Source organism: Mesoplodon bidens (assembly GCF_964165515.1).
Source record: "Mesoplodon bidens genome assembly, chromosome: 8".
Lineage (NCBI taxonomy): Eukaryota > Metazoa > Chordata > Mammalia > Artiodactyla > Ziphiidae > Mesoplodon > Mesoplodon bidens.
The window spans coordinates 112,773,012-112,794,571 of record NC_138165.1 but is presented as its reverse complement, the minus strand read 5'-3'; the positions used below and the strand labels follow the sequence as shown (position 1 = coordinate 112,794,571).

Here is a 21,560-nt window from a genome sequence, read left to right as displayed (position 1 = left end):
GATGAAGAGAAGTTCTTTATTTTGATGTCCAATTTGTTCATTTTCCCCATTTATAGTTAGTTCTTTATTTTCCGTTTGTTTGCCTATTCAAGATCATGAAGATATTCTCCTGTTTAATTCCAGAAGCTTTGTTGTTTTACCTTTCATGTTTAGATTCAGTCCATCTGAAACTGATTTTTATTTATGTATGAGATATGGGTCAACATTAATTCTTTTCTATAGGGATATGAAATTGACAAGAACCCACTATTTATTGAAAAGACCATGCTTTCCCCTCTGCAATGTCACCCTTTTCATAAACCAAATACCTATCTATCTGTCTATCTATCTGTCTATCTATCTATCTATCTATCTATCTGTCTATCTATCTACCCTTACCTCTTTTTGTACTCCTCATTCTGTCCCATTGGTCTGTTTGTCTATTCCTGCACTAATACCATGCTGTTGTAATTACTACAGCTGTTTCATATATCTTGATACCTGGTAGTAAATCCTCTGTCCTTGTTCTTTTTCTTCAAGATCGCCTTGGTTATTCTTAGTCCTTCCCAAATGGGGGTTGGGGGAGATACATTTTAGAATCAGCTTGTCAATTTCAACAAAAGAAAACTTGGGGGGCTTTTTATTGGGAGTGTATTAAATCTATAGATCAATTTGGAGGTAACTGTGCTCTTTACAATTTTGAGACTTTTAATCCAAGAATAAGGCAAATCCTCTCTTCATTTACAAGTCCTTCAATTTCTCGATACACTTTTGTGGTTTTCAGTGTAGGACTCTTTCACATGTTTCTGGGGATTTGAGTTTTTTTTTTTTTTAAATTCTAACACAAATGGCATCCTTTCTTTTAAATTTTTAAAGTTAAAATTAAAAATTTTTATCTCTCTTGTTGCTGGTACATAGAACACAATTTTTTAAACTTTCTTCTTGAAACAATTACAGATTTACAGGAAGTTTCAAAGAAAGATGGAGGGAGGTTCTGTGCACCCTTCACCCTGTCTTCCCCGATGACACTGTCCTACATGACGGTAGCTTCCACACTGGGACACTGACTTTGATGCAATCCATGGCACTTAGATTCTACCAGTTATACATGCATTCACCTATGTGCGTGCACCTGCGTGTGTGTGTGCGTGCGTGCGCATGCATGTGCAGATACGCTTGTAGCTCTATGCTATTTTGCCAGCTGTGTAGCTTCGTGGACCATCACCATCAAGATATGGAACGTTTCCATCACAACCCCCCCATTCACTAGCCTCTGGTGACCACTAATCTGTTCTCCATCTCTATATAATTTTGTTATTTCAGGGATGTTATTTAAGCAGAATTATATTGTATGTAATCTTCTGAGATGGACTTTCTTCACTCAACATAATTCTCTCCAGGAGTCCAGGCTGTTGCCTATATCAACAGTCCATTGTTTTTTCTAGCCGAGCAGTGTTCCATGGTATGGATCTACCACACTTTGTTTAGCTGTTCACCTCTGAAGAACAGGTGGGTGGTTCTCAGTTTTTAGCTGCTAGGAATGAAGCTGCTACGAACATTCATTCGAGTTTCTCTGTGAACCTAAATTTTCATTTCTCTGGGGTTAATGTTTAAGACTATAATTGCTAGGTTGTATTACAGTTCATTTTTAGTTTTACAACTTTTCCAATTTGGAAACTGCTGAACTGCTCTTTAGCAGAGCAGCTGTACCTTTTTACATTCTTACTAGCAGTGTATGAGTGAACTAGCTTCTCTTCATTTTCTCCACCATTTGGTGTTATCACTGTTTTTTTAATTTGGCCTTTCTGATAAGTGCAAAGTGGTAGCTCATTGTGGATTTAATATACATTTTTCTAATGGCCGATGACGTTGAACATCTTTTCATGTGCTTATTGGCTATGTGTATTACCTCTTCAATGAAATGTCTGTTCATGTCTTTTGCCCACTTTTTAATTGGATTACTTGTTTCTCACTGTTCAGTTTTGGGATTTCTTTATGTGTTCTAGATGCGTGTGCCTGGTCACACCTGTGGTTTGCAGGTGTCCACCCCCACCCCCACCCCCACCCCCACAGTTGCCTTTTCATCCTCTAAGCGTTTCTCACAGAGCAAAACGTTTTTAAAATTTTGATGAGGTCCAATTTACCAATTTTTCCTTTTTTGTATTATGCACTTGGTGTCAAGCCGAAGAATTCTTTCCCTAGTCCTAGGACAGTGATGTCCGATATTTAATTTAAGGTTATTTTGTTTCCTACTGGGATCGCTCTCCCTTTTTTGCTAGGCCATCAGTAAAAGTTGTTGAACACAGAACTTTGTCTTGGGAAGTGAGATGAAGGATGTGTGTTTGCTTGGGGTGAAGCAGGAAAGACAACCCGAGTGCTGGAGGGAAGATGTGAATGGGGTGGACAGTGACACAAGGCCAGAGAATCTGACAGGGAAGTGTCCCCACCCTCACCCTCCCGGACTTCTCAGGCGCGCTGGCAAGGACACGGAGCTTCTCAGACATATCAGAATGTGGAGCCAAGCCTTGGGTAATAAGCGGTGACTCCACAGGGCTGGATGACTTAGGGCTACCTGGTCACACCTGCTCATCCAACTGTTTTTGAGGTGCACCTGTGATGTGTTAGGAGCTTTGCTTGGGGCTGGGGGCACAGTGGTGTAGGATCTGGAAGTGGCCCACGCTCTCAGACAACGCAGGGTGCAGAACCCTATTCTCTCAATGTGGCTCATTTACATCAGAATTAGCTGGAAGCTTGTTAAACACATTTTAGGGCCCATCCCAGATCTTCTAAATCAGACCCTCTGGCACTGGGGACTAGGAATCTGTATTCTGGACAAGCAGGGATTCTCTTATTAGAGAAACATCCATTGAAAGGACCTTCGTTTTTACAACTCCATGATCATTCTGAAAAGTTGAAAACCAAATGAAATTTAAACAAAAGAAAAGTTAGGGCGTTAAAAATAAGCCCGAGGAGGAGAGTGAGGATCATAAAACCTTTTCAAACGGCAGCTAGTAGGTAAGAAATCTCACATGAAAGTCACCTACTAACCTGAAAGGAACTGAGGCCCCAGGTCATTGGATCGATTGATTGCGGTTTTAACGGCGGAATGAGGACAGCGTTTGTTTGCATGTTACTCAAGGTGTCAACACCACCAGGCCCGCCAAGGGGTATGAGACCTCTTAGACCTGGAGTCGTGAGCCAGGCGGGGAGATGGGCCCTGGGGAGGTGGAGGATGCGCGGCCGGCCCTGCTGGACAAGCGCCGTGGGTCGGGAAGGTCAGTCTACGGTCCTTCTTCAGAGCCTCTTGGACGCCCGCGCTCGTCCTGGGTCGCTCTCACACCGGCGCTCCTTCCGCCCCCCGCCCCAGCCCCAGGCCGCCTTCCTAGCCTCGGGTGGCTTGTGAACTATGGAGACACTTTCAAGGAGGTGGTTTTGAAGTCCGCACCTGCCGGTCTAGGGAGTTTGGGAGGGTGGGGAGCGTCCTGGGCGCGGGATGTGCTGCAGCAGTAACCACGAGGTCTGTCTGGGGCGGCCTCGGCTCCCGGCACTGCGCGGCCTCAAGACCGGGCAGTGGGCAGGCCTCATCTTAGAGCCTGGGCGGCGAGAGGCCCTCCTCTTGGAGCCCGGGCGGCAGGCGGGCACTACAAGGTCCAGAGGTGGCGGGCGCCAAGGGAGACCCGAGGTAGATCAGCCCCCAGCTGCGCTCTGCGCGCCTGCGTCCGCCGCCCGGAAGTTCCCGACAGGCGCGGCGCGGGCATCCCGGCCGTGACGTCACTGTGGCGCGCCGGTCGCGGGAGGCGCCCTGTCGCGACTGCGTCCCCTCGGGTCCTTGAGCCGGTGCTGACCGCGGAGCCATGGCCTTGAGGCTGCTGAGACTGGTCCCCGTGTCCGCGACCTCTCGGGGCCTCGCGGCGGTCGTCCAGCGCGTGGTGAGGCGGCGGCGGGCGGGGGCCGCGGGTGGGACCTGGCTTGTCCTCCTGGCGCCGCCCCTTCCTCACCTCCCCGGGCCTCCCGGCGTCATTCTCGGGGAGGATCCCACTGTCCCCTGGAGTGTTTGGTCCTGAGTCGCGAGGGCAGGCCTCGGAAGGGCCGCCGCGAGCTTCTCCAGGTCGTTTTCTCTCAGCTCCGAGCAGAACGTGGGGCCCGGAGGGGCCGCCCTGCTTGGGGAGGCCAGGTTGCAGATATCATTACCCAGTGCGATTGTGCGATAGACGGATGAGCTGGTGTGGGCGAGCCCCGAGAGCCTGGGGGCGCTCATTCATTCATTAATTCATGTGGCAGCGCTGTCAAGGGCCAGGTAAGGGGCGATGTGACGTTGAGCAGAAACGACAGAAGGCGTTCAGGTTAGATCTGGAAGGATTAGGAGGACTTCCTATGGTAGAGACAGTGGAATGACATTGTACGCAGATTCAACAAGACAAGCAAATGAACTGTGGCTGGAAACCTTAGGAAAACGATTTTATGACAGTGACTGTATCATAGCTCCTTTGGATACTAGTGGCTGGAGCAACGTTGGTGTCGAACTGTAAAGGGACTTGACCTCTGTGCTCAGGATTTTGATGAGCAAAGGATTTTGAACAGTACAATAGCCTTATTAAAAAGTCATATAAATGTTTTCAGGAGATAACTTGGGCTGCAAAATAGAAGAAAGAGTGAAAGAATGAAAGAGGGAAAGGTGATTGTCTTTATAACACCCAGCGTACTTCCCTGCATTAGTGAAAGTGAGGGCCCCAGGGCAGAGGGGGCTGCCGGGCACACACTAGATGGACCCACCTGTAAAACTGTGTTCACCTCTGGACCCTACTCCCTACAGGGGATGTAGATGGACTTCAGTAGGTCCAGAGAAAAATGAATAAGATGAAAAGGGTATACAGCTTGTTACTTGGAATAACTGAAGGAGTTGGAAATGTGTCGTGAAAGATACTTATTCCCTGTGATTCCAGAGAGCCGAAAAATGGGACTGAGGATGGGAAATAATAGAAAGCCTATCATAACCATAAAAAAGCACTTTCTAAAGATTTGAAGTCAGGGAATAGTTGATTGCTTTATTCACATATCACTGTGCACCTGCTGTGTGCCACATCTGAGGTATATTCAAGTTGGAGACACAGATGGGAAACAGTTTGCACATGGCTCAGAGGTAGCCTGGAGGAGAGAGTGATTAATTTCTGGGGTGCAGGGTACCAATATGATTAACACCTCGTCACTTATCTCATCTGCTACTCTTCCCCCATCCAGTCCACTTGGCACCAGCCACACTGGCCTTGCTGATCCTTGCAGTGCTCTTGCCTCAGGGCGTTGGCGCTTACTGATCCCCCTGCCCGAGAGGGAGACCCTCTTCCAGATAGCCACGTGGCCAGTTCCCTCACTGCCGTCCAGTCTTGGTTCAAATGTCACTCTTTCTGCGAGGGCTCCGTGACCACCCGTTTTAACGTACCTCCCACCCCGTACACCGTCCTCCCCTTCACAGCACGCACTTAATGTGCTGTATAGTTACTTGTTTTGTTTTCCTGTGGAATCTTTTGCCTCACTGCTGTATCCCCATTGTCTAGAAAAAAGACTGCATAGTATGGGAATCTAATAAACAGTTGCTGAATGAATGAATGAATGAGTGAATGACACACAGTTGCAACTGAGTAAATTAGGTGTTCACAGTTGTTGGGATTTGAGAGTTTTGGAATATATAGAGAACGTCCTGCCATGTACCATCCTGGTCTCCTGTCGATGGACCTTTGGTTGGTTCCAGTTGTTTGTTATTGCAGGTGTTACTTCTATGAGCATTTTGATATGTCTCATTCCTCCTGTTTGCTTCTCTTGGTTGCGGTGCTTTCTGAGATTCTCCTTGTTTCTGATGACCTTGGCAGTTTTGAGCAGTACTGGGTGGGTAGTTAGTCCCTCAGTGGGACTCGTCTGATATTTTCTGGTGACCTGACTGGGGCTGTGTGTTCTTAGGAGGAAGAGCGCAGAGGCAAAGTGCTGTTCTCATCACATAATATGAAAGGTACACTGTGAGCGTGACTTATCACTGATGACCTTCATCACCTGGCTGAGGTAGTGGTAGTGTCTCTGCTGTGAAGTTACTCTTGCTTCCCCCTTTCCATCGTGTCCTCTTTGGAGGGGAGTCACTGCGTGCACACAGGGAGTGGGGGGATTATGCTCCCTTCCTCGAAGGCAGAGTAGCCACATAAATTGTTTGGAATTCTTCTTTATGGGAGGTTTGTCTCTTCTCCGCATTTATTTATTTATACCAGTATGGACTTGTGTATATTTATTTTATATTTTGGGGTAAAATTCAGTACAGCTCTACTTTGTTGCTCAGACCGTTCCAGCTGTGGCCATTGGGAGCCCTTTCAGGGGGCTCCTGTATCCCTGTAACCTGCTCCTCGTGGTGTGTGTTGGAGCACTTCCTTACTACCTGGCCTGGCAAGATGGTAGTCATAGAATCAGCCATTTCTCTGAGGAGCCCTTGTTCCTTTTACTGGAGAATGGCATTAGAAACCAAGACCTAGGTACTCCGTGTAATTGATCTTGGAGTGTTGTTGCTTCTAGGTCCTCTCAGCAGACAGAGCAAGGAAATGTACTATACTAACCTGTGTATATACCCATATCTATAAGTATTTCTCTGTGTGACTGTCTGCATCTGCAGTCCACTAAACACGAGTTCATACTGTGTCTGTAGCTCTAATGCGGTACTGCATGGGTCATTCCAGCTCCTCCCCTTGCTGATCTGTGGGTTTTTTTGTTTTGTTTTGTTTTTCAGGGATAGAGGTTGTTTGAGTTTCAGTGTGGAGAGTAGATTGGGACACTGGAGACAGGAGTCAGAGCAGGCATTTGCGTTGCAGACGAGAGGCATGAGGATGTCCGCAGAATTGGTGCACTGGGGGTGGGGGGGCCGCTGGCCAGAGAGACTTAAGATTAGGATCAGTAGGGTTTTGTGAGTGATTATGGAGTTGGAGGGAGGAGGAGGGTATCAAAGGTGACCCTTGGCTTTGCTCTGTTCTGCTTGGTGGATGGTGGATGGGGAGCTTGTGAGGGGAGCAGATTGGGGCTTGGGGCGTGGATGCTGAATTTCAGTTTTAGGTCTCTTAGCTTTCAGGTACTTTCAGGACATCTAGGACATCAGGAGCTGTTTAAAGGCATGAGATAACCCGTTCCAGAGCTCAGGACAGGAGCCTGCACTAGAGAAATGTTCTTTATCCCCTTCCGCCCTGTCTCCCCCTCCCCCTCCTTCCTGCCTTTCTGTCATCCGTCCATCCATCCATCCATCCAATTTTTATTGAACGTGGTAAGTGTGTCCTGTTCCAGGCCCTGAGGATTTAGCAGTGATCAAAACAGGCAACCCCTGCCTTTATGAACTTGCGTTGGGGGTGGGGCTGAGAGGCAGTCATTCAACAAATAGGTTATACAGATGTCGATGTTGGCTGTTTTGTCACCGAGGGTCTTCCTGGCATTTATATTTACCTAATAGCTGCTGATGCCTGCGGTGACCAGAATGCTCACGTGGTGCTGTTGTATGATGTGTGTTTTTCAGGGAGGAATTCATACAAGTGTCCAGAGCAAGCTGCAGTACGGCCCGCTGGCATACCTGCTTGGTGAAAGAACGACCAAAAAGCTGACAGAAAAGAGCAAAGTGATAACTGTAGATGGCAACATATGTTCGGGGAAAGGCAAGCTTGCAAAAGAAATAGCAGAGAAGCTAGGTATGAACTTGTGTCCTGCAGAGTAACACTATTTACTCAGATATACAGTTACTTATCTGAGTTGGATTTTACTTTAATATTGAGTAGGTAGAATTGCGCCTAAGGTAGGTTTTTTACGCTTTTGAAATATTTACTGAAAAAGCTGTTTTTAGTCTTTCAGATTTGGAAAATTTTAGAAGTCCATGCTGATTGTCAGTTTGAATTGGGATTTTATCTTGACCACGTAAGCAGAGCACGTTCACAGGAGCAGTCTCATTTGAACTGTGTAACAGCCCGTGAAACAGGGCTGACATTCTGCTCTCACTTACGGACGGGCAACCTCAGTAAGAAGCTGGGTCACAGGCTGCTTTGTGTAGGGCCAGGCGTCCACCCCGTTTCCCGACTCTGGAGCCGGTGTCGTCCCCGTGCCTTTCTCTAGTATTTGACAAGCCGAAGCCCAGTTCCATGCAGCGGGCACGCACGCTCAGAGGCAGCTCTCCTCAGGAGGAGTTCATACGAATGGTACAGTGAGAAATGCTGCCATATAGCCCTGGAGCTTCATGCTGCCCTTACACACGTGCTTCAGACATGTCGTCTTCCGTGTCTCGTGTGCTCCCTTTCGCGCACCAAGAACACGGGTGTCAGGGTAACTTTCCCCCGGTCTTCGCCGACCGGCCTCAGCGATGGTGTTCAGATGCATCTCTGCCACTCGCTGGTGGGATGCACCGTGCCCATAGCATGTTTTGTCCGGTTGTTTCTCTCCTCAGGCCTGAAGCACTTTCCCGAGGCAGGGATCCATTATGCAGCCAGCACCACTGGGGATGGGAAACCCCTGGACATACAGCTCAGCAGCAACTGCAGTTTGGAGAAGTTTTACGATGACCCGAAAAGTAACGACGGCAACAGCTACCGCCTGCAGTCCTGGTTGTACGCCAGTCGCCTCCTGCAGTACGCGGACGCCTTGGAGCACATGCTGAGCACAGGTGCAGTATCTGTGGTCGGGTAGCTGTCAGGCATGTGCTGCACTTGAACCCTTTTCTGAAATGCAGTCGTTTTAGATTGCTGCTCGTTAGAGCTTTTTTTAAAGGGTATTTGATGAGGCAAGCTCTGGCTTTCCAATAAGATCATGGATCCTCTGAGATCCATGGTGGTGGGCGTGGGGTGGACGCCCCGGGGGTCTTACTGAGCATCTGGGATGGGGGCAGGGTTGCAGTGAACAGGGGCGGGGGGGCGTGGGGCAGGACCTATGGTTCCAAAACGAAATCTCTTTCTCTAGTAGCCAGATGCTTTCGTCAGGGCTGAAAGAATGAAACAGAACGTTATATTGCCAAAACCAAAAAAGTATTGTAGTTTTGAAAATGATTTCCCACTTAGAAGTGCAAGTATGTTCTTTTGAAAATATTTGGTTTGGAAATGGAACTGTAAATAATTTTTTCCCTTTCTAAAATGAAAGGGCTAGTTTTCATTGCTTTAATTACTATCTGAGTTTTGATTTTTGTTTCCATGTTTTTAAACAGGGCAAGGTGTGGTGTTGGAACGCTCCATCTACAGTGACTTTGTCTTCCTGGAAGCGATGTACCGACAAGGCTTCATCCGGAAGCAGTGTGAGTCCGGCCGGCAGGCTGGCCTTCCCGGGCACGTGGGGTAACTTGGTAAAGGCCCTGCTAGACTCACCCTGCAGTTAGTGTGCATTTTGTGAACATCCGTTAAATAGATGAATAATGACTCTTTTGGTCTGTAGAGATGAGAAGCACTGCCCTGCAGGGTGGCTGTGAGTGCTGCGGTCGCCGTGTGCCAGCCTCACGTGTGTGCAGCTGGCGGTAACGGCCGTGACTGTTACGTGGTTCGCAGGTTGACACGTGGCTCTGAGAACCGCGTGTACCTTTGGCCTTTTATTTGAAGAGAAGTGTGCATCTGAGGGCTGTCCGTGGACCGTCGGCTGACAGATGGTGCCTCTCTCGTGCCAGGTGTGGACCACTACAACGAGGTGAAGAAGGTCACCATTTGCGAGTACCTGCCCCCTCACGTGGTCATCTACGTCGACGTGCCCGTTCCCGAGATCCAGAGCCGGATCCAGAAGAAGGGAAACGTAACTCAGCCTTTAACTCCGAGACCACTGTCTCTTTATGTGTCCTCGTTACGTTTAACATAGATCAGTGCTTCCCACTGATACTTATAGTGGGATACTGTGAATTCCTGGTGGCCCCTACAGGGACGGGGGCACGCACATGGGTCCCCCCGGGAGGGCAGGCACTTGTGAGATGGACGACTGAAGGAGGCCCCGGTCACTCACTGCTCTCCTCCAGTGCTCTCCGTCCCTGGTGCCATCCTGCCATTGTCCCCTGACCCTGGGTCACCTGAACCACTCTGAGGATGGGTGCATCTCCTGACAGGACTTCCCTTTCTGTTTTCTAACGGGCTTTTCATGCCCTGTTGTTTCCTACAAGTTGAAAATAATTTCTAATACCCTTTCAGTTTACCACTCCCAAATGTTGGGCCTGTCTTCCTCTTTTTCCTACTCAGTAAACAGTAGAGCAGTGATCTCCACACACGTTCATTTACTCTTAGGGGCATTGAGACAGTCAGGTGCCTAGAAACCCTGCGATTTGAAGTTGGCTCTGCAGGTGTGATGCAGGATGCAGGTTAACAAGGCCCGTCTTTGCCCTTTTGACTAGTTCTTATTTGGAAAGATCCCTCCTACTTAGAGTATTTTTTCCTGGGAGGAAATGCTCTTTTTGACATCTTGATGAAAAGGTAGGCTTGCCTGGATATCTGTCATCCCAGGGCCCGTCCTCAGCGCTGGGAGTCTTGTGGGTGTTCCGTGAGTGCCTCTCTGATGGCAGGTCCTTGCCAGGGTGGCAGAGCCCCTCTGGGCGTCTTCGCTGCAACTGAAAGAGGCCGTGGGCCACCCTGCTCGCTCATTTGGCAGTGAACGCACGTGACACCCGTGTCTCCCTGTTGATTAGCAGTCTGCACCTGTGTAAGAGTTTACGCCTAAGTGTGACGTGTAATGTAGACTTTGGAGAATATTCCATCAAGTGGCGGAAGGAGGGAACTACAAGTCAAAAGTATTTAATTATCATTCAGTGGAATAATTTTGAACACTTTTGCTTATTAGAGTGACGTTTATTGAGAAATATGAAGATATATATTGAGAATTCTCTAGATAACTCTTTTGATACCTGGATAGCAATATTTTAGAAACCATCTTGAGGAACAACTTAGAGCTATGAACATTTTTATTTTTCCAGTATTCCATGAATACTGTCACCAGCTAAAATTACCACCGTGTCTAAGTAAAGGAGACATTTTATCAAAGAAACATTATGTCATTAATAGATGTGTGTTCCTATATTCTAGCGGGGAGACTAATAGTAAACAAGGAAATAAATAAGTACGGGAAATAAAGGCAAATGCCACGAAGAAAATTAAACAGGGTGACAGATAACTTAGCCTTTAGCATTGCTAAACCGTGAGAGGTTTTCAGTATGGAAACTTGCCACTCATAATTGGAGCTTTACGTTTCTGAAATTGGCAGACGTCGTATGAAAGGGAAGTGGAGATGGAAAAAGCGGGAGAGGTTGGGGTGAGTGGTAGAAAAGCGGGGTGGGCAGAGAGTTGGCCACGGGGGCGGGTTCTGCGGGTTGGGGGGGAAGTGGGCCAGTCCCCCTCCCAGTCCCCTTGTGCGGCATGTCGTCTTGCATCGCCCGCACTCGGGCACGGCCCAGAACGGGAGGCGGGTCCGTAACTGTAAAGGGGGTTCTTCCTGATCCTGTTCTAAGTCCACCTCTTAGAATCTGTGAAAGAAAGGTCATGCCATACGTTCACCTGGGCAGGCTTCCGTGCTCTCTGCGGCGGAATGAGAACTGTTCTAACCGGTACCAAAGCCCCTCCCATCACCTGACAGTTCCTAGAGCGCCCAGCATGACTCGCTCTAGGAAAGCTGTTCGTTGATTGTCTCACATTTTCCATAAGCCCGGGAAAAAGAAAAGTCCAAACGTATCGCACTTCTCTGCTTTTGTTTAGCCACATGAGATGAAGATCACCTCCGCCTACCTTCAGGGCATCGAGAATGCCTATAAGAGGACCTTCCTTCCCGAGATGAGGTGAGCCCAGGGCACGGTGGATTTATTTATTTATTTTAATTTAATTTTATTTTTCTAGATATTTTTGATGTGGACCATTTTTAAAGTCTTTATTAAATTTGCTACAGTATTGCTTCTGTTTTATGGCCTCAAGGCATGTGGGACCTTAGCTCCCTGACCAGGAGTCAGACCTGCACCCCCTGCACTGGTAGAGGAGGTCTTAACCACTGGGCCGCCAGGGAAGTCGCAAGGATTTATCCGACAGATCTCCACACGTGCAGTTCCTTAGGCCCCACCAGCCCAGGGGCGCACTCTTGTTGATTTCAGTGGATGTCGTCTGGGGAGTTTTAATCTGACGTTTATAAGCAACAATGACAGCAGATATTTCAGTTTGAGTTAGTAGTTCAGTTTGGGGTTGATTTTTGCTTTTTGATTTGCTTATTTTGCCAAGACATTTTTTGTTGTGTTTTTAGAATATTTTGATGTTAGAAGTGAGCTGAAGCTGTATTCTGTGACAGGTTTTAGGGTTAGAGAACTCATGTATTCACTCTAGGTGGCAACTGAATGGTCATGTTTATTACCTGGAAGGCTTGCCTGAAGGTGCTCAGTGAGTCCACACAAAATTTGTGAAAGGTCAGCAACGTCTGTACATACTTTTTTTTTTTTTTTTTTTTGCGGTACACGGGCCCCTCACTGTTGAGGCCTCTCCCGTTGCAGAGCACAGGCTCTGGACGCGCAGGCTCAGCGGCCATGGCTCACGGGCCCAGCCGCTCCGCGGCATGTGGGATCTTCCCGGCCCGGGGCACGAACCCGCGTCCCCTGCATCAGCAGGCGGACTCTCAACCACTGTGCCACCAGGGAAGCCCTGTACATACTTTTGAAAGACGTTCTTAAGTGAGGTCTGGGTTAAATGAAAACACCACCAGACCTTTTTTCCATTTGGTTTCTTCTGTCCCTCTTTCTTTATTGAAAGCACTGAGGGATTCGTGGTTTCATCCACTCGCTCTAGATGGTCATTGTGTGGTCTGCGTGTGTATCATGTGGAAGGGGTCATCTCCTACTGTCACTCAAGTCCAAGTAAAATTAGGATGTTTGGATAATGCTGTTACTGAAGGTCTCTAGTAGTATTTCTCAGACTTTTAGAAAACGTAAGCCTCTCTCGATACCTTAAAATATTATGCTCTTGTTGTTTAAAATTTCAAAGTACTGTAAAATTGTGAATAAAAACAAAGTAATGTCTAGCAGTTTTGGAAGAAAAGTTTGATTTTAAATTGGAATGTAATTTTTTTAGCTGTGAGCATTGAGGCTTATAGTATCTCTGTTTGCTTGTGATAAGCTTTTCTCTCATAGGCAGTAGAAACAACAGGGTGGACTGTAAGTCGTACTGCTCTATTTTCAAGGCCAGAAGTGCAGAGAAAAAGTCAGTTTTGTAAATCTTGTCAAGGGGAATATATAGAGCTATAAGAATAAACAGAGATAGTTGACCCTAGGATTTCAGTTCCAAATTTCCTCTTGGAGATCTTCTGGCTACAAAATCACCACCGAGACAAGGCTGCCCAGCAAGTTCTCAAATAGGACTTTCAGCTGTAACATCAGGAAAGTAAAGGCTAGATTGAACTTACAGATGGGGTGGGATTTTTCTTGTACCTGACAGTTATCTTCCAGAACTTATCCTCAGGGCTTCCTGATCATGAAATGTTTAGCAGTGATTCTGAGTGTCCATTGCTTCATTTGGCGCTCCATCCTTGAGCTGTGTTGAGAGTCAGCTCGTGGCTTCTCCACGGTTCAGCGCTCCCGAGGGGCCACTTTGCGTTGTGCTGGGGATCAGACAGCCTCCTCCTCAGCTGGTGAACCAGCCCCGCACGCCGCTCTCTGGTGATTGGTGAACCCCAGCGTGGAGCGGACGGTTTTTCGCGCCCTCACCCATCAGGGCAGATGCTCCGTTTTCACATCCCCGCCTCGGTGGTCAGCTGCGGGCCTTGTGGGTCGCCGCACAATTTGGAAGCCGTGGCTCGCTGGTGATGGACTGGTAGTTCCTAAGGATGGATGTTTACTGGCTCTTGGTCTCTGCTGGGCGGTGGTGGCGCACGCTGGGTCACCCTGCCGGGGTCAGTCTGGGGAGCTTGGTGGTTTCACTGTAACAGCGCAGATGTTGTGCCTTCCAGCTGATTCCTGGGCTTGAAACAGCAGCTTTCTCTGCAGTGTCATTACCTGCACCTCATTCTGAGAAACCTTGCGGGCGGGGTGAGCTTCCTGCGTTGTGGTGTGCGGGGCCCTTGTTGGGAGACGCCCCTGAGGACGTGAGGTGCGCTGGTCATTTACAGCGGGGCCTTTGCCACCTCTGCTGGTTCCTCGTGCCAGGGCCCCTCACTCTCCTAAGAAGCAGGTCGCACTTTGGAGGGAGAGGCTTCTCTGGCGTCTTCGCAGGTTGGGCTGAGTCTGGATGTTTTTAAGTGCCACGGGCTTAGTTAGTTCAGAGTCGCTCAGGAGTGTTAGACCTACTGTGCGTTGTGAAACGGACCTCTGTTTCTGCCGTGTGGACTTCCCAGATTCCCAGGTTGGTTTCTTTCTCTCTTTGTCCCTAGCCTCAGCCACCTGAAAGGGGAAAGTGCAGCCAAGGGTCTGGCTCTGTCTGTGGAGCCGAACCTGTTGGGGCATGGAGTCAGGCTTCCACTCCGAGAGGCTGCGCTGCTGTCCTTTTGTTTCCGTCTCTCTCCTTGCAGACTCACCACCAGTCGGGCACCTCAGGCCCTAACGCTGGCTTCTACTTTGATGAGCAGTGAGCAAACCAGATGAAATAAAAAAGAGGGGTTTTTTGTTGATGTTTGTTTGCTTTTCACGCAACACATGTAGCGCGGGACTGTGACTACAGAATATGTTTATTTTAAGATGATGCATTTATTCACCTGAAAAGAGGAAACTCCACTCTGTTTATGATGGTGTTACAGGCCGTCCTGTGCGCTGCTGCCCGACACTGCACAGGGGCCGGGCTTCCCGCCTGGAACCGCTTTGCAGGAAGGTTGGGTGGAGCCCTGCTTCCAGTAGTTTGTATCGAAGGAGCTGTATGTGGGCATATGCGTGGGGGGCCGTGTGTTCTTGGAGTATTGACCCTGGTGTAGATGTAGCTCCCGTCAGTAGGGGGCACTCTGGTGTAAAGACGCCTGAATGAGAAGATGTGGAGTGGTGTTCATGGGAGCGGTGGTCCAGCCTTGCCTTTCTGCTGTACCCTCCTGGAAGCGGGGGGCGGGGGGGTGTCAAACACTTCTGCAGAGACAGGCTCTCCAGTGGGCCTCTCTGAGGCGTCCCTCGGGTTGGTCTGGAGGTGGTGGCAGAGGCAAGGGCACGCTGACTAGGAGGCGGGTTTCAGTCTTCGCCTGGCTGGGCAGCCAGGTCTCCGCACAGCAGTAGATGTGGTGAGGAAATGGGTAGAAGTGCAGGAAGCTCACTCCACTGTCCCCCTTTTTGGGACCCGGCGTGACTTTTCAGTGTCCAGACTAAGGACCTGGACTAAGGGAACCGAGTTGCTACTGTCCTGTTGCATAGTTTGGTTGAAACAGGTTATTTTGAGGGTTTCATTTGTCTCCAAAATTCCAGCAGCTCAAGTAATGTGCCCCTCCCATCCCTCCTCTGGCTCCGCGACCCCCACCCCCCAAACACCACTCAGCTGCTCTCTGTGCGTCCGTCCTGCTCAGGCCCTGGGCTCCCCTGTACCTTCCTCTAGCGAGTGCTGCAGCTGGAGATGGTTTGTGTGGCAGCAGAGATGACTCGTGTCCCTGCCCCCTGTAGACGCTGGCCTCATGCGCATGCAGTGGGGGGCGGTCCAGTCAGAGGGGAAGTCAGAAACAGACCTGCGGCTGTCACCGTCCAGCCTCGAGCATGTCCCTGCTTCTGACTTGTTCTCCTTAGCTGGTCATGCCCTGTGAGCCAGTTCAGAGAATGTAGAGTGCTGATATTTAGAGTGGGAGCCTTGATGTCATGTATTCATTTGTACAGGAACATCCACGTGGAAAATTTACATGAATGTCATCTTGTTTTCTCTTACAGTGAAAAATGTGAGGTTTTACAGTACAGTGCAAGGGAAGCTCAAGATGCAGAAAAGGTAAGAAGATGGCTGAAAAATTTATAATTATTCTTAAATTTAATTCGTGTATAAGGTTTTTACAAATCAGGTAATGAGTTCAGCTCCTACTGGTCTTAGAGGCGTCTATGTTTTATAATCTAAAAGAAGTACGGAGCCAACCCATCACATTCCCCTGGTCATGAGATTTTGATTTTCTTTTAAATTATTCAGCTCCTAGAATCTTAAAATTATGGAATGGTGAAGATACAAAGAACCTTAGGTTATCTGCACCAATATTTTTGTTAAACAGATGGTAAAACTGAAAGTTGGATTAGTTAAGAGGAAAGACTTATTAAGACGGTTGACCCTTGAACTACATGGGTTTGAACCGTGCGTGTCTGCTCATACGTGGATTTTTTTCAGTAGTAAATCCTACAGCACTGCACGGTCTTCAGTTTTCAGTAATAAACATCCTGGTGCTACACGGCACCGTGGATGTGCAGGGACCACTATCCACGCACAAGGAGGGCCGCCTCCAAGTTGTACTCAGGTTTTTGACTGCGTGGAGTGTGTTGTGCAGCAGCCAACTGTGTAAAGATACCAGCTTCCCCCAGATTCGCAGGTGCATTTGTGACATCAAGTCAGCCTCTGCAATTTGCAGAACTTAGTAATAACCAAAAATTTTGAGAAAGAATACCATTTTCCTGCCCAAGTATGAAAACATATTACAAAATTATGTTAATTAAGGCACTGTGGTATTAATACAAGGATTAATAAATAGCTTAATGGAACAGAACAGAGTCCAGAAACAGGTGCATATGTGTGTTCATGTGTGTTTGTGACTTTAGCTTGGAAAAGCCAGTACCTTAAATGTTGATAAAAAACAAAGTAGAGGAAAATAGATTATTTCTTAAATGGTATTGAGGCAAATGACCATCCGTTACGCTAAAGAAAAAAGGCCCGTATTTTATATTATATATTAAGCATAAATTACTAAAAACACAAAACAAAAGGTGTAAAAAATCTAGAAGAAAATACAGGTTTTATGATCTGGGGTTGGGGTGTAGGTGGTGACAGCAAACAGAAAGCTTTGCAAAGCAGTTGGCTGCTCTAATGATAGCACAGCCCTCAGCTGCCTCCTGGCTTGGGGAGAGGGGAGGAGAGAGTTAGAGGGAATAGGCCTCTCTCCTCCAGGACGGGAGACCCACAGTCAAGTCCGGCTCTGGGCCCAGCACTGGCAGTTCTTTTAGGCTTGGTTCTTTCTACTTGGACCAGTTAAGTTGCATTTCATTTCCTTCCAGCCTTCTTTTTCTGTGGTGTTGATTTTTGTTTATCTTTAGGTAATTTTTATTCCTTTGACAGACTGTTTCCATGGCATGTGCCTGAGCAGAAGAGTAATACATTTTCTCTGAGACTGGGTTATTATTTGTGTTTATAACTGAACGTGCTCCAGTTCTTGAAAGCTAAAGAGAGGTCCCCAAGTTCGGTGTGTTTTGGGGGAGAATGCGTCTGGAAAGGCCGCCCCACTGGGAGGTCAGGCTGTACAGACCACAGGCTTTGGGGCTGAGGAACTTGGATTATTGGAGCTCTCTAGGAAATGTATTCATTTTCTTGTCCTGTTGTTGTTTTGAGTGGCTGAATCTTGCCTTCTGGGATAAAGTTAGGGAGGAAATGAGGAGTCTGTGAGGAGTGCTGATTTTCCTCCGTCATCTTGATTCTTTCTGCACCTGCTCCTTTTCTCCCAGCCTGCCAGGGAGTTGCCACAGCACCCCAGGTGCCCACACTGGGCGTCGTCACTCGGCCCCCACTTCACAGAAGGCTGTCTGCCCAACTTCCTTTCATTTTGACTTGCACGGTGTGATTCTCCCTGCCAGGTATTTGTGGTTTGTCGTGCACTGAATGTTGTCTCATTAAATCCCTCTGTCCAGGTGATCGAGGATATTGAGTATCTGAAGTACGAGAAAGGCCCGTGGCTGGACCAGGACGACCGCACTTTCCACAGTCTGAGGATGCGGTGAGTCTGCCGGAGCTGGGCGTTGCTGGGATGGGGCAGGGCTGGCTTCCAGTGTGGCGCGTTGCCCGCTGTGGGAACTTACGGAATTTTGGAGTAACTGTGTTGCAGGTTGCCCGATACTGAGGCGTACTTCCTGTTCCCTTCCGAACAGGCTCTTGCTCTCTCTGATCTGACGTTGAATTGATAGACTGCCATTATTAATTCAACAGATATTTTGCTTGCACCCTGTGCCAGGCAGTGTTCCAGATTTAGGGAATATAGTGTCAAGTAAAAGTCCTGCTGTCACTGAATCAGTGGAGCCATACGGGTGCTAAAGGCCGGGGAGAAAGGTGACCCTGAGTAATGGGGCAGCGAGTGGCTGGGGCGAGTGACAGAGGGCGCTCTGGGGAAGGCCCTAAGGCCTCGCTCCTGAGGAGACCCGGGTGTGCGAGGACTGGGCCCCGCAGTGTCTGGGGTGAGCGCGGGGCAGGGATGCCGGCGGGTGGAGAGGTCCTGAGACAGGAGCCGCTGGGGCTGGAGCCGGGAGAGAAGGGGCGGGGAGGCCACGGAGGGGAGGCCACGGCAGAAGGGGACATGCTGAATGAGCTACTTTGTTCATGAGAGATGCAGTAACATGTGGGCAGTATTTTGCCCAGAAAGCCCATTAGACACTCAGTGCGCAGAACTGTGCTGGTCACACAGCGCCCTCTGCTTTAGTACCTACTTGGGTCCCAGCCTCCCAGCAAGGAGGCAGGTGCTCACCGTGGTCACGCTGTCCCTGGTGCGTGGGGCTTGGTGCTCCAGCCCAGGGAGACGGCGGTGCAGGCCTACTCTGCTCGCAGCAATGGGCAGGTTCTGTAGGCGTGCGAGCTGTGCTTCTGCAGAAGCGTTCCAGGCCGAGAAGACAGCTCCAACACAGGAAACGTCCCTTTCCTGGGAACGTAGGTGACTGCCCCTGTGCTGGAGGGACCCGGGGAGCCGGCCCCCGCTGTGCCCCGGGGCGGGGGCCTGGCGGAGGCTCGCATCGGCCTGCACTGCTGGCGCCCGGGCTCAGGCGGTGGCGGGGCTGGGTCAGTGTTGGGGAACACACGTCTGTGTGACCCTCGTGTGGCCTTCTGCCTGGCTGACCGCTCTGCCGTCAGCCCATCGGGTGAGCGCCGCGGAGCTGGTCCGCTGGCCTTCCGCGGTGCAGGGCACTTGGCTAGGTCCGTTTTTCTCTCACTAGCGGACGCACTTGTTTTTTTCCACTTGGACGCATCCTAATATGAGCATGTATGGAAAATGGACTGCCATTAGTTTTCCATGCCCTGTGCTTGAAAGTGAATAATTGTTCCTTTTGAACCTAATGATTTAGTTGTTAAAACTAAGACTTAAAATTTTATTCATTTTTCACGGTTTTTGTTGTGTGTGTGTTTTAAGGTGGAAGAAGTCGCGTGTTTTGTACCAGTGAGAGAGGTCCTGTGGCTGGGCTGGGGGTATGGATGCCGAGAGGACAGGAGGGGCCCCAGAGGAGGGCGTGGGCTGGTGCACTGGTGGGCAGTCCCTGCTTCCCACGCCGGTGCGGGGCAGGCGGGGACAGGGCGGGGCTTAGGGAAGTGGGTCTGTGCCAGGCGCGCCTGGAGCTTCTCTTCAGCTGGCTTCTGTCTTCATAGTGAAATGAGAGACGGGTCCTCAGCCCCGAGAGGCCTTGAGGGCGGGCGGCGCCGTTTGAGGAGGGAGGAGAAGGTCCAGAACGCTGCCCAGGCCCGTGGGGAGGACCGGAAGGGGAAGGAGCTGTGGACGGCTGCCGGGGACGGGGGTCCGTGGTCACGGAGGTGCGGTGGGGGCGAGGCGGAGCTCCGCATGCGAACAGGTTGGGGTTTGCCCGGTGGATGGGAGCGCGCAGGGGAGCTGAGAGTGCGTGTGAGGAGGGAGAACTGAACCTGGGGAGGAGCACTGGAAACAGACTGGGGTCAAGAGGGTCAGAGGTCAGAGTCACAGCCACTCGTAGAAGAAAGTTAGGAAACGGAAGTCCAGGACGGAGCCAGGTCACCTGCGGTTCTGCCACCACAGGGGCCAGTGTCGGAGTTTCATGCAGGCTCTTCCAGTCTTCTGTAAAGTGTGGGTGTGTTCATATATTTCTAAATAAAAATTACCGTGTATTATGTCTTTGTATTGTAACTTCTAATACGAGCGTGTCCCTATCTTGACAAACGTTTAAAACTCGATTCCTTAATGGCTGCTCACGCTGCATAAATCCACTGACTGATGCCCGTCAGGGGTTGGCAAACTGTGGTCTGTGGGCCCACCCAGGCCTCAGCTGCTAAGAATGGTCCTTACATTTTTAAAAGGAAAAAGTACATATATGAAGCCGTACGTAGCTCTCTCAGGCTGAAATATTTACTATCTGGCCCTTTACAGAAAAAGTTGTTGACCTCTGAGATACAGGCATAATCCATTTACCGTTTCTTTAATATCAGTCTTTTGGGTTATTTCCATTTCTTCGTAATCGTAATAACAGTAATGAGCATAGTGTATTTATTTTTGTTCCATTTCAGGTTACTTTCTGAAGGTATAAAAGTGGAGTTACCGGGTCAGATTATATGAACACATTTTGCAACTATTGGTGTGTTGTGAAATTGTTCTCCAGAAGATGTGTACCAGCTTGCACACTTGAACTGGTCTTCTGAAAGCCCTTGTTAAGACAGAATAGTTAAAATAAGAAGCAAACAAAAACTTGTGATTTTGATATCAAAGAAAAGCATTTGCTTTATTTTTGCATTTCATAAACACTGAACTTCAAACAGGTTTATTTTTATTGGCTATTTATTTGTCCTTTGTGAATTTTTTCTTCGTGTTTATTGATCTTTTTAAAGCACCAGCTCTTTGTTTTATTGATTTTCCCTGTTGTTTTCTTATTTTCAGTTTCATTGACATCTACTCCAATTTTTATTGCTATTTTTTTTAACCTGTTTCCTTTAGGCTTCAATTGCTCTTCTTTCTCTAGTTTCCTAAGGTAGAAGCTTAGATGATTGATTTTGGATCTTTCTTCTTTTCTAGTATATGCATTCGATGCTATGAATTTCCCTCTAGTTTAATTCCATTGTGGTCTTAGAACATACTTTGTATGATTTCTGCTCTTTTACCTTTGTTAAGACGTTTCATATGGTCAGCAGTGTTTTCTGTCTTGAATAATGTTCTGGCTGAGCGTGAGAAGAGTGTGTATTCTGCTGTCGTCAAATGGTGTGTTCTACAAATGTCAGCGAGATTGAGCTGACTGATGGTGATGTTCAGGTCATCCGTGCCCTTACTGCTTTTCTGTTTGCTGGATCTGTCCGCTCCTGAAGGAGAGTGTGGAAATCTTTACCTACATGGCAGATTTGTCTGTTTCTCCTTTGAGTTTTATTCGTTTTTGCCTCGTTGTATTTTGGAGCTCTGTAAGTTGCATACGTGTTTAGGATTGTTAAGTCTTCTTGGACAACTGACCTCTTTATCCTTACGCAGTGCCCCTCTTTATTCCTGATCCTTTTCTTGCTCTGAAGTCTGCTTTGTCTGAAATTAATGTATCTGTTCCAGCTTTCACTTAGTCTAGGAATGGTGTATCTTTTTCCTTCCCTTTACTTTTAGCCTGTCTTTGGATTGATTTCAGGTGGGTTTCTTATAGACGGCATATAGTGGGTCTTCTGTTTTTAATCAACTCTGTCAGTCTCCATCTTTTAATTGGTGTATTTGGATAGTTCACATTTAAAGTGGCTATTGATATACTTGGATTAATTTTTACCATG

General features: G+C 48.5%; 1 protein-coding gene across 2 annotated transcripts in view; it reads left to right on the top strand.

Moving 5' to 3' along the window:
* The first annotated feature begins 3,749 nt into the window (after nucleotides 1-3,749).
* Nucleotides 3,750-21,560, top strand: part of NDUFA10 (NADH:ubiquinone oxidoreductase subunit A10) — a 47,916-nt gene continuing 30,105 nt past the window's right edge. For both annotated transcript variants that reach the window (XM_081241667.1, XM_081241666.1), the window contains exons 1-8: nucleotides 3,750-3,908; nucleotides 7,511-7,679; nucleotides 8,426-8,641; nucleotides 9,176-9,262; nucleotides 9,626-9,747; nucleotides 11,685-11,764; nucleotides 15,788-15,842; nucleotides 17,732-17,817. In XM_081241667.1, the coding sequence (XP_081097793.1) occupies nucleotides 3,834-3,908; nucleotides 7,511-7,679; nucleotides 8,426-8,641; nucleotides 9,176-9,262; nucleotides 9,626-9,747; nucleotides 11,685-11,764; nucleotides 15,788-15,842; nucleotides 17,732-17,817 (890 nt within the window). In that variant the 5' untranslated portion in view covers nucleotides 3,750-3,833. The remainder of the gene's footprint in view (nucleotides 3,909-7,510; nucleotides 7,680-8,425; nucleotides 8,642-9,175; nucleotides 9,263-9,625; nucleotides 9,748-11,684; nucleotides 11,765-15,787; nucleotides 15,843-17,731; nucleotides 17,818-21,560) is intronic.